Here is a 13,856-nt window from a genome sequence, read left to right on the forward strand (position 1 = left end):
CCTAAAACAGGCTGTTCCATTAAACTTTGTAATTTGGGGTACTGCAGCTTTAAGAAAGCCAAGGCTTGAGACGGGCCCATGAGCAGAGAGAGCCTAGACTAGCTGGGGAGAGACACGGTTTTCTTACCGTGTCCTGTTCTGTTTATTGTGTTTTCTTATCAAAGTCAAGACTGTGGATTTTGTGACACAGGTGGAATAAATGGTTGTTTACACCTTACCAATTGATCTTGATGTCAAGTTGATTTATGAAACACAATAGCAACAGAGCACGTGTAAACCAGGACAACCAGCTAGCGAACAGCCGGGAGCCACAATCTGTTTGTGAACATAGGGCACTCTTTTGAGGATGCCATTCTCCTTCAGATGCAGATGTACAGCTGATTCTTGTCCTGTCGAGGTGGCTCTTCAATGTTGTGCCATTGGTTTGTGAAGAGGCTGTTTGGTTTCTCCAATGTAGAGTTCTGAGCACTCTTCACTCCACTGGACAGCATACACTACATTGATTATCTTGTGTTTGGGTTTTTGTACATGATGGACCAGTTTTTGCCTTAGAGTGTGACTTGTTTTGAAGTATACTGGGATGTCATGCTTGGAGAAAATTCTGTTTTTCTGACAAGCCTGCCAAAAAAGGGATGACAATATTGTTTCTCTTGTTATTCCTATTCTCCCCAGTTTTACTTTGACCTTCTTTCTTGTGCATTTTGGCTGATTTGATGAAGGCCCAGTTGGGGTAACCACATGTTTTGAGGGCTTTTACATGTGTGTGTTCCTTTTGTTTCCCTTCTGCCTTAGAGGGAACACTTTCTGCCCAGTGTTGCAGGGTCCTGATCACCCCAAGTTTGTGTTCCAGTGGGTGGTGGGAGTCAAAGAGTAGGTTCTGGTTCATGTGTATGGGCTTTCAGTAAACATTAATGTTGAGGTTTCCATTTTCCTCAATAAGCACCGCACAGAATGGTAACCTATCATCCCTGGTGTCCTCCCTGGTAAAAGTTATGTATTTATCCACTGAGGCTTCTACTTCTTGGATTTTGATTTTGACTCAGGTGTCATCCACATATCTGTACCAGTGGCTAGGTGCCATCCCTTTGAAAGAACCAAGAGCTTTACTTTCCACTTCCTCCATGTAAAGGTTGGCTACAATGGGTGACACTGGGGAGCCCATGGCACATCCATGCCTCTGTCTGTAGAATCCGTCATTGTATTTGAAATATGTTGTGGTAAGGCAGAGATCTAAAAGTGCACAAATCTGATCTGGGGTAAAACTAGTTCTGTTTTGTAAGGAGTCGTCTTCCTGTAGTCGTCTTCTGATGGTCTCCACTGCCTCACTTGGATTTGCAAGTGAAAAGTGAAACCACATCAAAGGACACCATGGTTTCATCTGGATTCAGTATAAGATTATGGACCTTGTTTGTAAAATCTGTGGAGTTTTCAATGTGGTGGGATGTGTTGCCAACAAGCGGAGATAAGATGGTAGTGAGGAGCTTGGAAATGTTGTAGGTGACCGAGTTTAAACTGCTGATAATGGGTCGGAGTGGGACTTCTTTGTGGCTCTGTCCAGGGTACAGATGTTAGTAAGTGGGGCGTTTTATTCTTTTTGAGCTCTTGTAGGCAACAGATGACTTTTTACTTGTAGTTGCTTGTGGGGTCTCAGCTTAAGACCTCATAAGTATTGTTGTCACTGAGGAGTGTAGTAATTTTGTTGTGGTAATCAGTTGAATTCAGAACAACGGTGCACCTTCCTTTGGCTGGCAGTATGGTGATGTTTTGATCCTTACTCAGGGCTGTGATGGCCTTCTTTTCTTGAACAGTGAGGTTGCATGGAGGAATTCTTGTACTGGAGAGGGTAGCTGAAACTTTCATCCTGATTTGCTCTACTTCTGATTATGATAGTTTGTTATTTCTTATTGCTGTTTCTGTGGCCATGATGAGGTCATCTATGGGCAGCTGTTGTGGCCATATGGCAAAATTGAACGATTTGGTTAGCACATTTTCTTCTGGTTTAGTGAGGACCCAGTCTGATAGGTTCTTCACCCACTTCATTGATTGTGGTGTCTTCCTGTTTGTTTCCAGATGTTTTGTGTACTGACTCTGAATGGTATGTTTTTGTTTGCAGTGTTTGAAATTTACAGAGTTTTCTTTCCTTGCTTTTGATATGTTGTGCCAGCTGGGCTTTGTCCACAAACGTAGAAACTTCTTCTATGATGACGGGAGGCAAGAGTGATAAGAGTTTCTGCTGGGTCTGATGGACTTTGTTTTGGAGTGCATCTGTGGTGAAATGGACCTGTCTGATCCTTTCACTCAAAAGGTGGTTCTCGTTAGGATTTGTTCAGCTCTATGTCCTTTGACTGTGGACCCCAGGCGCAAACTCTTGGAAACCAGTCTGGACTGTGTGCATCTCAAGTTGAAATGGAAGTGCTTCCTGTAGTCCGCTAACTTCCTTGATTCCCTTTCATACTCCTTCACCAAGTGAAGGGTGTTCCTCCCAAAGTGCAAGGCAACATGTCTGTGTAGGTTCTCAGTCATCCAGGTCATAGTAGTCTCTGGAGCGTGAAAAAAAGAAAAACTGGACTTCTTTTTGTTTCTTGAAGATGCTTCACCTCCCAACCAAAAGGCTTAATAATTATTAAAAAACACAGAGTCTTTTAATAATTATCAGCCAGCCTAAAAGTGAAAGTTCTGTGTGGAGAGAGAGAGAGAGAGTGAGAGTGTGTGTGGGGAGATAAATGGGCTTTATGAGAAAAAGTCATCATCAGAGCTGCAGCTGCCTGATGATGGAGATACAGAAAGCAGCTTAGCTCTGTTTCCCACAACTCAACAGTTCCTGCAGGAAGCCGACACTTCACTGGTCCAAAGCTGTGCTCCTGAACATTGTGCTGTCCTTCATCTCTCTGATCACTGCTGCTCTCAACCTGCTGGTCATCATCTCAGTCTCCCACTTCAGGTGGAGATCAACTTTTCAACTGAAACTACAGTTTAAGTTTTACATATGTGGACACTCAGATTTACATCATATGATTTAGTGATAACAGGATGAAGTGAATTTTCTACAGTCTTGGTGTATTTTAACCATGACCTTAATGTTTTGTGTATGTAGTCTGCAGGATACATGCAATGCAGCATTTTCACTGAAGACATTTTGAAATTGTTAATGTGTATTATTTTCTTGTCTCTCTGCAGGCAGCTCCACACACCCACTAACATCCTCCTCCTCTCTCTGGCTGTCTCAGACTTTCTCGTGGGTCTCCTGCTGATGCCGTTAGAAATCATTAGAAACACAGCCTGCTGGGTTCTTGGTGATCTCATGTGTTCTGTTTATGTTTATCTGATGGTCAACATTACCTGTGCTTCAATAGGTAATATAGTTCTAATATCAGCTGACCATTATGTGGCTATTTGTGACCCTCTGCATTACTCCACCAGAATCACTGTGGGGAGAGTCAAACTCAGTGTTTGTCTGTGTTGGTGTTGTGCTATCGTCTACTGCAGTTTTTATACAAAAGACATAATGACTGAACCAGGCAGGTATAATTCCTGCTATGGAGAATGTCTGTTTATCATCAGCAATATTGTCGGTATAATTGACCTTGTTTTATATTTTATTGTTCCAGTTTCTGTCATCATAGTTCTGTATATGAGAGTGTTTGTGGTGGCTGTGTCTCAGGCTCGTGCCATGCGCTCTCATGTTACAGCTGTCACACTTCAGCGTTCACTGAATCAAACAAACAGATCTGAGCTGAAAGCAGCCAGGACTCTTGGGGTTCTTGTAGTTGTGTTTCTCGCAAGTTACTGTCCATATTACTGCTACTCTCTTGTTGAAGAAAACATTATGAATGATCCATCTGCATCTACTGTGATCATTGTCTTTTATTTTAACTCTTGTCTAAACCCTTTAATCTATGCCTTATTTTACCCCTGGTTTAGGTGCCGTTTACACGAGACCGTTTTCATTTTGAAACGGTGTCGTTTTGATGCGTTTCGGCCTTGCGTTTACACGACAACGGTGTCGTTTTGATGCGTTTCGCCCTTCTGTTTACACGACAACAGAGTGAAAACGATGTGTTTCAGAAACGGGGTCCAGAGTGGAGCGTTTCAGAAACGCACCAGCTTGCGTTTTCGTGTAAACACTTGAAACCGGGGTGATTTGAAAACGCTCGACTCGCACATGCGCACTATGGTTGCGACGGCCAGTTTTTCGCGCACGCGCAAACTGATAAACAGTACTCGCGGATTCACGAGTGCTTCTTATGCTTTTCCTGTGTTTTTACCGTTTTGTAATTCAGCGTTGTGTGCAGCAGCGATCCAACCTCATCATCGGTCCACACAAAACCTCTCACATTGGCCGTTTTGTAAGTAATGAACAATTTGCCGCACTACCTACTGTCACTCCACGCATGCGCGTCTTGCGTAAACAAACTTTGCAAAGAGAAAACCAACGCCAACTTGTGGCCTGGCATGGGAACTACATCGTTTTCATCGTTTCACATGTCCTCGTGTAAACGCGGATCGTTTCTGAAACGCCATCGTGTAAACGAAAGGCTGAAACGCATCATAACGACACCGTTTCCAGTGAAAACGGCTTCGTGTAAACGGCACCTTAGAAATGCTGTTAAACTTATCATCACTCTGCAGATCTTCAAACATGATATCAGTGAGGCAATCATACTATAAAAAGACTTCAAAATTTGCTCTACTATAGTACCAGTGGTGCAATGGTTAGCACTGTTACCTCACAGCAAGAAGCCACTGGGTCTGAATCCAGCCTGTGGTCCTTTCTGTGTGGAGTTTGCATATTCTTCCTTTGTCTTTGCAGGGACTCCAGTTTACTCCCACAGTGGGGTTAAGGTAACTGGGGACTAAAATGAACACAGATGTGAATGTGAATGTGACTGTGAATGGTTGTCTGTGTCTACTTGTTAGCCTTTGACAGATCCACATGTATCCTGCCTCTGCCCCTCAAGAAAAGGACAAGCAGAAGAGGATGGATGAACATATGGAAGAAAACAGATGGATGGATTTTCACTGTGTTACTGAAAGTGACTTTGAATTATGGCTGTATTTAATGATAAGATATAGTAACTGTGACTGGAGTATATATCCAAACAAGGAAATTACCAATAAAATTTTGATAAGTACTTTTTATCATTTGTTAAGCAAAAACTCTTGGAAATGTGGAACTATGTGGAAATTGTTACCTATTAGCTCTCAGTCCAATATTTCCAGTGTATTTGGCTTTTAAGACCACATATCTTTAAAGAGAAAGAAAGAATGAAAGACATAGACACCTTGGTCCTTCAGACTTTGAAAGACACGAGCTTTCTTACTACATTCAGGTGATTAGTAATGTTCAGCTGTAGATAGTTTAGCTCACAGCACTCCATAAAACTATCCACCACCCTTCTGTATTCATCCTCCTGCCCATCAATGATATGGGCAAAAATACCAGTTATCTGAAAATCTATTTAAGTGGCATGACTCTGATCTGTACCTGAAGTCTAGAGAATGAAGAGTAAATGTGATAAGACAGTCCCGTGTGATACTCATGTGCTGCTCGATATGCTGTCTGAGCAACAGCTCTTCAGCCTGAAATACTGTGGCCAACCTGTCAGGTAGTCTTTAATACAGGTTATGCGTGGAACATACACCTGTATGTCTTTGCTTATATTCCCCAGCACTGATTGTACTGAAAGCACTGTAGAAGTCAAACATGATCCTCACAGGGTTTCCTGTCATGTCCAGGTGGGCCTAATGCAGCAGATAGATGATGGCATCCACTATTCCAATCCAGGCATGGTTGACAAACTGGGATCCAGCCAAGGGTCCACCAGGAAATACAGATACTTCATGACATGTGAAGACAGAGCAACTGGCCTGTAGTCCCTGGTAGTAGTTGGGTGACATTTTTGGGGGACAGGGACAAGACAGGATGTCTTTGAGAGCCGGGACCCTTTGGAGTTTCAGACTCAGGTTGAAGATCAGATACAGAACTCCACACAGCTGAGCAGTAGCAACTCCTGGAAACTCTGGGGTTGATATCAGCAGTTTTGCTACGGTGGAGTTGGTGTAAGTTGGTGTATTAGTAAAACAGCTGGTTAAACTTAGAACATTCCTTCAACCAAAGGATTTCTCATGGATGATAATCTGAAAATGCTGGTTGAGCTTTCACCTGTTTAACTTTCCTGTTTTATCAGACCAGACAAAGGCAAGAGTCTCCATCATCAAGGCTTTCCTGGCTAACATGTTAATGGAGTTATTAAAGGTGTTTTAGATCACACATGTTGGCCAGGGTGGTTAGAAAGAGGAAACTTATTTGTTAAGATAAATTAAAGAGAAGTGTTTAGTTGTGTCTGACCTGTCAGACCCTAGCAGGACCTGCTGTGACTTTTTGACCCACAGGGTGTGGCTTGCTCTCTCCAGCTCTAGGAACTACCCCTTTTGTACAGCTGACTCAACTCAGCAATTAAACTGGTGTACTTTAAGGCCAGAGAGAGGCGAGCTCCAGGGCCAGAGATTGCGAGAGAGTTCCATTGTGAAACAGCTTGGGAACTGTGTCTGTTGCAGCTGCTTACTCCTGCTCTGTGGAGAGGAGGCCTTACTTTGTTGATTTGGTGACTAACTCCTTTGTTTTGTTTTTCCTTTCTTTTGAAGGTGACAGCAGCCTTTTTGTCTCTTTTTGTTAAATCATCAATAAAAATCTTTTATTTTAACAGTTTTGCCTTGATGTCTCCTTTCTGTCAACCCGGGCACTTTTTGTTACTTCCCCAAATCCCCTGGACTCTTTAGGGGAACATAGCACTAAACACCTCTCGCTAATTTTGTTGTGATGTCAGAGCAATGAATGCAGAGCTAGTGGCTGTCAGGTAAACAGGTTTTTTGTGAAGGAAGACACCTGAAACACTTTAACTAAAAAAGTAAAACATTTAATATATTAAAGGATCAGAAAAAATACACACATGACCATGTGGGGAATCAGAGTAAGAGTGTGCACTCGCTCTCTCTCTGAGCCCGTGTTCCTGTCTAACCAAAACATTTTTATACTCCTGTTATCTAAGCATAAACAATCTCTGGGCGCTATGAGTTGACCTTCATCATCCAGGCTCGTTCCAGCTGGTTTTTATGACTCAGATTCCTCTCAGTCATAGGCACATCTTCTTCCTGATGTTCTAATGTAATCAATACAGAGAAATCTTGTCCAGATTAATGACAGAACATGGTTGGTGATGTTCTAATTGTACGTTCGGTGGCCGGTCCTCAAGATAAGATGCTCTGAAAGAGAGAAGTTAGTCTAGAACTTTCTGATCAGTTGCTCTCTGTCTAATGTATTATTTAATTGTTTATTGTTTGGTTGATCCACTGTTTATTAATTAATTTACTGGAGTTTACCTTTAAGCATTTGTCCTTTTTTCACTGAGTAAAAATAATCCCTAACATGGCAAAGACCATGCGTTTATCTTCAATATACATGCACAGTGCAACCATGACCTCTTGAAAAACTCAAGCTATTTTTAATTAGACACGGACATGCTCATTCTATTAAAAGCTGCTACGGATTCCAGTGGAATCAGAGACAAGTAGAATCAAGCCTTCTTAAGGACCAACTTAGAGCCACAAAGATGGCAGTGATTTAAAGAACAGTGATGGTGCAAACTAATGTTTCTAATAAGCTGTGTGTGTCCCTGCTTCTCTGCAACTGCTGTGTGAATTTGGTATTGATACTGTTGCAAATGAGTATCTAATTGGATAATTAATTTTAGTATTGATTATTAAAAAAAAGTTGCTGATGCTTAGTGTGAGTTGCAGTTCAGTAAAATAAATATTTATTTAAAAGTTCAACGTGGCTAATTGTTATTCAGTGACATTGATAACATTGATTGGCATAAACTCCAGGGGTCTCTGGCTTCCCTTCTCACACCTGTGGCTTGTCGCAGAGGTATGACTTTAGCCTAATCTGATTAGTCAGTCATTATTATTATTATTATTATCATATTTGTTACTTCTTTTGGCACTTCTGATTTGAAGCTTTCCTTTTCAGAGGAGCCACAGTATCCAAAGTCGTATGCAGTGAGGATGTAAAACTATTGACCAGATAATCGACCTCACTGGGAGCAGAGTTTAGGTAGCTGCTCTGCACGTGGCACTGAAGAGCATAATAATGAAGGAATTAGATCCTTAAACTTAGTTACAGCACTTTCAGAAAGACTTCTACTGTAATAAAACTTATTCCCCACTGCTGTGTAATCCATCAAAGTAAATGTAAATGTTACTAAGAAATGATCAGACAGGAGGGGGCTTTCAGGGAATACTGTTAAGTCTTCAATTTCAATGCCATATGTTAGGACAAGATTCAGAGTATGATTAAAGTGGTGGATGGTCTCCTTAACATTTTGAGAGAAGCCAATTGAATCTAACAATAGATGAAATGCAGTGTTGAGGCTGTCATTTTCAGCATCTACATGGATGTGAAAATCACCCACTATAATTATTTTATCTGAACTGAGCACTAAATCAGATAAAAAGTCTGAGAAATCAGACAGAAACTCTGAGTAAGGACCAGGTGGACGATGGACAATAACAAATAAAACAGGTTTTTGAGTTTCCCGATTAGGGTGGACAAGACTAAGAGTCAAGCTTTCAAAAGAATTAAAACTTTGTCTGGGTCTGTGATTAATTAATAAGCTGGAATTGAAGATTGCTGTTACTCCTCCTCCTCGACCTGTGCTTCGAGCATTCTGACAGTTACTGTGACTCGGGGGTGTTGATTCATTTAAACTAACATATTCATCCTGCTGAAACCAGGTTTCTGTAAGGCAGAATAAATCAATACGTTGATCAATTATTAAATCATTTACTAACAGGGACTTGGAAGAGAGAGACCTAATGTTTAACAATCCACATTTAATTGTTTTATTTTTTGGTGCAGTTGATGAAGCTGTATTATTTATTGTTTTTGAATTTTTATGCTTAAATAGTTTTTTGCTGATTTTAGCTTTGTTTTTTTGGTGGTCTGGGGACAGGCACCGACTCTGTGGGGATGGGGTTTTGAGGGGATGGCAGGAGGAGAGAAGCTACAGATGCAGCCACCGAAAATTTCCGGCCGATCCGTGACGCGACCTTGGCCGGTCCTTGGCCGATTCGTGGCCGAACCTTGGCCTAAACGTGATCCCCCGCTAATGACGTAGGAATTCCGGCCACTGGTGGGAACGCCCCTAAGCAGCATTTGGGGAAAATGGTGGTAATGTCTTGTTTATCCACCAGGAGGAGCAGTAATAGTGGAAGCGCATTCATTTACAGTCCGCTGTATACTGTACCAAGGATCCTCACATCATTGAACTGTAATTGTAAGCGGAACTGTCCATTAAAACCAATAGAAAGATGAGATTAAAGCGGTCATTATAGTGGAGCGGTGAGTATTGTCTGGAGGGACGGGCTGTGCTTGAAGTTCAGCCTGGGACCTCGGACAGGCTGTGAGCGCTGCACCGCCAGCGACACTGGGTAAAAAAATAAATATAATAATTCTGATCACCAGCTGGTTTGGCCTGGGAATGACCTGGGAAGCCTAATCCTCTCATCAGTGTCACATTGTTCTTCCAAGTCTTCACAATGTTAAGCTTTTTGTTTGTTTATATTTTCGCTTTTATTTTATAATCAAAACTGCGACCAAAATGACTCTGCTTCTCAAACTAATAATACTGGCAGTCGTCATTGTATGCTGAGCTAGGGTTAGGGTTAGTAATTCAGACTAAATGTCATCCATATTACCTTTGCTGAATCTAACAAAGCATTCTTAGACTCTCCTCCACCTGCTTCATCAAACCTCAGCAGTAAACATATATGAAGGCAGCAGCTGACACAGTAACAGTGAGCGCAGCGCACTGTGCAGTCTAAACTCTGCTCTGATTAATTATATGAATGTACAGCGAGTCAATCAGGATTGTGAAACGTCAGCTGCAGAGCCCCAGTCTCCATCATCAGATCAATGCCCGGTTCATTTTCCATTTTATAAACAATACTTTAGAGGTTTTCGTGAAGTCACACTGTGACAGTGACGTGCATTAGTGTGTGTGTGTCATCAGTGGCTATAAAAGGCCTTTTCTTAAAGGATAAAGTGGTGTTTGAGCCACAGTTACGGCGGAGCGGCGGCTCCTTGAAATGGGACGCAGCCTTCCTGAGGCAGACAGCTAGCAGCAGGAACCGGACGCGCCAGGTTAGCCTAAGAAGCTACTGAGGCGTCCATGACAACCACCATAGAAACAGCCTTTTAAGACCGTTTTAAAAACATCCTCAGAGTTCAAACGAACAAAAATATATGATTTGAAACAGTTACAGCTGCAGAGCTGTGGCGGCTTCTTTAAACGTTGTTTACACAGATGATCATGAATGATACGATGTAGCTAGCAGTGAATGACGTGACGTCATTGTGTGCGCATTTCACAGCTTTCTCTGGACCATCTCAGGTCCACCGTTACAATTTCAGCCCACAAAATGATTTAAATATGAACACACACTCTAACATCAGTGCGCTTTATGAAGTCCAATCCTTAAAATAAATATTATGTTTGTAAACATTCGTGTCTCTGAAATAAGTACAGCTGTTCATGTTTGTCATTACCATTTTATTTGTTTAGAGAATTGTGAACTTCACATTGTGTATCTAATCAGAGTCTCAGCAACCTTCAGTCAGAGACTGAGACTGGATCACAGCTTTAACCTCTGCAGAGTCACAGACAGACACAAACCTTCCAAATCACACACAAGCAGCCCAGTCTCATCATTTTTGGATGCCTCTACTGTACACTACTCTGTGATCAATATATTAAAAATTATAAATGAAAAGACAACATTCACATAAAGCTGTTTGAAAGTAAAATTTATAGGTACTTTCCAATAATATTTTTAAGGATCTCTGTCAGAGACCAGACAGAGCCATGACTCTCAAGAACCAGAGACTGAAATATGGAAAAAAAAAATCCCTATGAGAAATAAATGTGTAACAGTAAATATTTTGTCCACTGGAAAATAATCGTTTTGAAACAAAAGCTTGGGATATCATCAAACCAGAAAAATAGAACTCATTTTTTTCTTTAATAACACACCTTAGCATGTAGTAATGTGACACATTTCCAAACAACAATACATAGATTTTGTTCAATGTTTTGATTGTGGCAGTGAAAACACATGTTGCTGTGCACTGAGACCATGAAGCACACTTCTCTGAAGGAGCTTCTTCTTCTTCTTGGCATCAAAACAGAGGTGGGAGAAATCTACCAAAAGGAGAAAGAACATCTGAGGTGAAACCAGTCAGGACAAATGATTAAATTATATATAGTAGTTCAATACAGCCTCTCAGGTAGCTTTGTGTTGATTTCAGCTCACTGCTCCTGTCTGTGGACCCGTGGTTTTTATGTTTGTAACCACTTAACTTCCATTCATCTATTTAACTCAGGGAGGAGAAATGTCAGGTTGGTGCAGGCTGGTGAGTTTAGGAGGGAGGTGCGTTTGGTTCTCTGTTGTCATTATCTGAAAGATTTGGTTCACCCTGTGGCTGGGCTGTATCTGGGGTTACGTTGGACCTGTCACACTTAGCAAGTTTCCCAGGTTGGTGTTTATGGTTTAGAACTTCTAGCTCTGGAGCATCATCTGTGGCTGTGTAGGGTCCCGTTGGTTTTTGCTGTTTCTCCAGATCTGCGTTGGAAATTAGGTTATTGATCTCAGTGCATTCCTAAACAGGCTGAACAAGGTTATATATCGTCACCCTCCTAAAAAAATGGTCAAAGACATTTTTAAAATTTTATTTTTGTCTAAATTAAATTTTCAACATTCGGTTCAGTTTTTTGTGTTTTCTGAAAAGCCTGAAAAAATAAAGTAGACCATAATTTTGGGAGGGTGACGACATGTTTCATGGCTAAATAACATAACTGCTGCAGTCTGATGGTGACAGCAAGATCTGAAGCAGTGGGTAAAGAGGAAGAGGAGGAATACAACAATTTGAAGAGATCCCTCAGTCTACAGTCAGCACAATGGCTACATTAGTGGCTGTTTGAGTTTCCTTCCATCTGCAGTGAACCTGAAGCACGGAGAACACAAAACATCTCTTCCAAATTTGAGATCACAATTACAAATATGTTCTTATTAAAGGTGAAATATGTGTTGTGACCTGGCTTTTTATACACCTGGCAACCCTGGGTCATCAGTGGTAACCCATCCCCACCCCCACACCCATCCCACACACATTCCGATCTACTGGCCCCGTGTACATAACAAAAGGTGGCCTAATGAGATGTAAACTGCCATTTGGAGGCGCTTGGTAGAAAAAGGAGTAGTGTGAAAATGCTGGTAGTTCTAGTGGTCCAAGTTGTTCACCCACTCCTCCAACCTCCTACAACAGTCTCCTAAATCCTTAGGGCTTGGTTTGTGGCCTGAACTTGAGTTCAAGCTTCTCCAAACTCCACTGGTGTTGCTCTGCAGTAGCTGGTCCTCCATCTTCTTTCTGTAGGTGTTTTTTCCATCCCTGATTTTCCTTCTGAGATCCTTCTGCACAGCTCTCAGCTCCTCCTTATTTCCTGATCTAAAGGTTCTCTTCTTCTCCTTTAGGAGAGCCTTTGTTTCAGAGCCACAGTTATGTATAACAAGTAATACTCAAGTGAATGTTAAACATGTATTAAAAGGAAAATGATTCAGCTCAGCTCACAAGAAACTGCTGGATACTATTCTGGAAATGCCTAATGAATACAAGGCCACTGTGAGCAATGACAAACCTTTAAACATGATAATCAAAAAGTACACATTAAGTATCATTGCTCACCTTTATTTATGAGAGTGTCACTTCTCAAAATGATTGCATGCTGTCAGCTCTCATGGGTGAAGTTTGGCTTTGAGGGTTGGAGAAGAAGCTTTCCAGCACCTTTGGATTTCCAATTCAGTTCTGAAAGAGCAAAGACACAAACTACAATGATGTATGAAGCGGAAATATTTGATTGTTGCTGCAGCACTAAACAGGTTTACAAACTGGTAGCTGATATAGCCTGAAGTATTAAAGATGAACCTCCTCTTCCACAAAAAAAAAAAGATTTAGTGGTTCTTTTTGCTGTTCTCAAATCTGCTCCCTCCACTGATAAACAACAACAATGTAAAACATATTAATGAATCAGTAACAAAATTATGGTGTTGAAAGTAAGTAGCCTGATGCTTCTAGATTAGTGATTCCAAAGCAGGCTGAGTCAAAACCTGAGATGGAGACTGGGTTTGTTTAAAGCTGAGGACAGTGAATCAGTCCCTGCTCACTGACAGGATTCCCAGAGTCTGGAAGCTAATACACTGTAAGTAATACACTGTAATACACTGTAAGTTTCAGCTCATTGTCAGGTGCTGGCAGGTTTCATGGATCCTTAGGTTTGTCACAGAGGATTAAAGGCAGCCAGACTTTCAGTTTTATGTGTATAGTGCCAAATCACAACAGTCACCTCAAGGCTCTTTCCACAGAAGAGCTGAAGGCTCTGCATCCCATTCTACTCTTAAGTATCATAGGAACCACAAGGAAGCCAGCAGTCTGAAGTATAAACAGACTGCTCTTTGTTTAAATAGTGAATATAAGAAACTTGCTAATATAAGGTTTGTTTACAGTGAATATAAAGAAATCACGGGAACCTCCCCAGCAGTCTAGGCCTATAGCAGCATAACTAAGAGAGGCTTCAGGGTCACCTGATCCAGCAACTGTGTTCAGACCAGTATCATTTTATTTTACATTGTGATAAGCCTGGGTCAGTTCAGTGCAGATTAAATGAAGCACTGTACTCGCAGATATTGAATATGCACAGCAAATTGTGAAGTGTATATTTTACACTTTAAGAGTAAAGTTTACA

The 13,856-nt window shown here is 41.4% G+C and overlaps 1 protein-coding gene across 1 annotated transcript; it reads left to right on the forward strand.

Annotated features, from left to right (window-relative positions):
- Positions 1-2,201: 2,201 nt before the first annotated feature.
- On the forward strand, positions 2,202-5,874 carry LOC115800207 (trace amine-associated receptor 1-like). The gene is made up of 6 exons (XM_030757455.1): positions 2,202-2,237; positions 2,796-2,941; positions 3,178-3,921; positions 4,599-4,648; positions 4,811-4,842; positions 5,737-5,874. The coding sequence occupies exons 1-6, from the start codon at positions 2,202-2,204 to the stop codon at positions 5,872-5,874; spliced, it is 1,146 nt and encodes a 381-aa protein (XP_030613315.1).
- Positions 5,875-13,856: the final 7,982 nt, after the last annotated feature.

Source organism: Archocentrus centrarchus, chromosome 21 (assembly GCF_007364275.1).
Source record: "Archocentrus centrarchus isolate MPI-CPG fArcCen1 chromosome 21, fArcCen1, whole genome shotgun sequence".
Classification (NCBI taxonomy): Eukaryota; Metazoa; Chordata; class Actinopteri; order Cichliformes; family Cichlidae; genus Archocentrus; species Archocentrus centrarchus.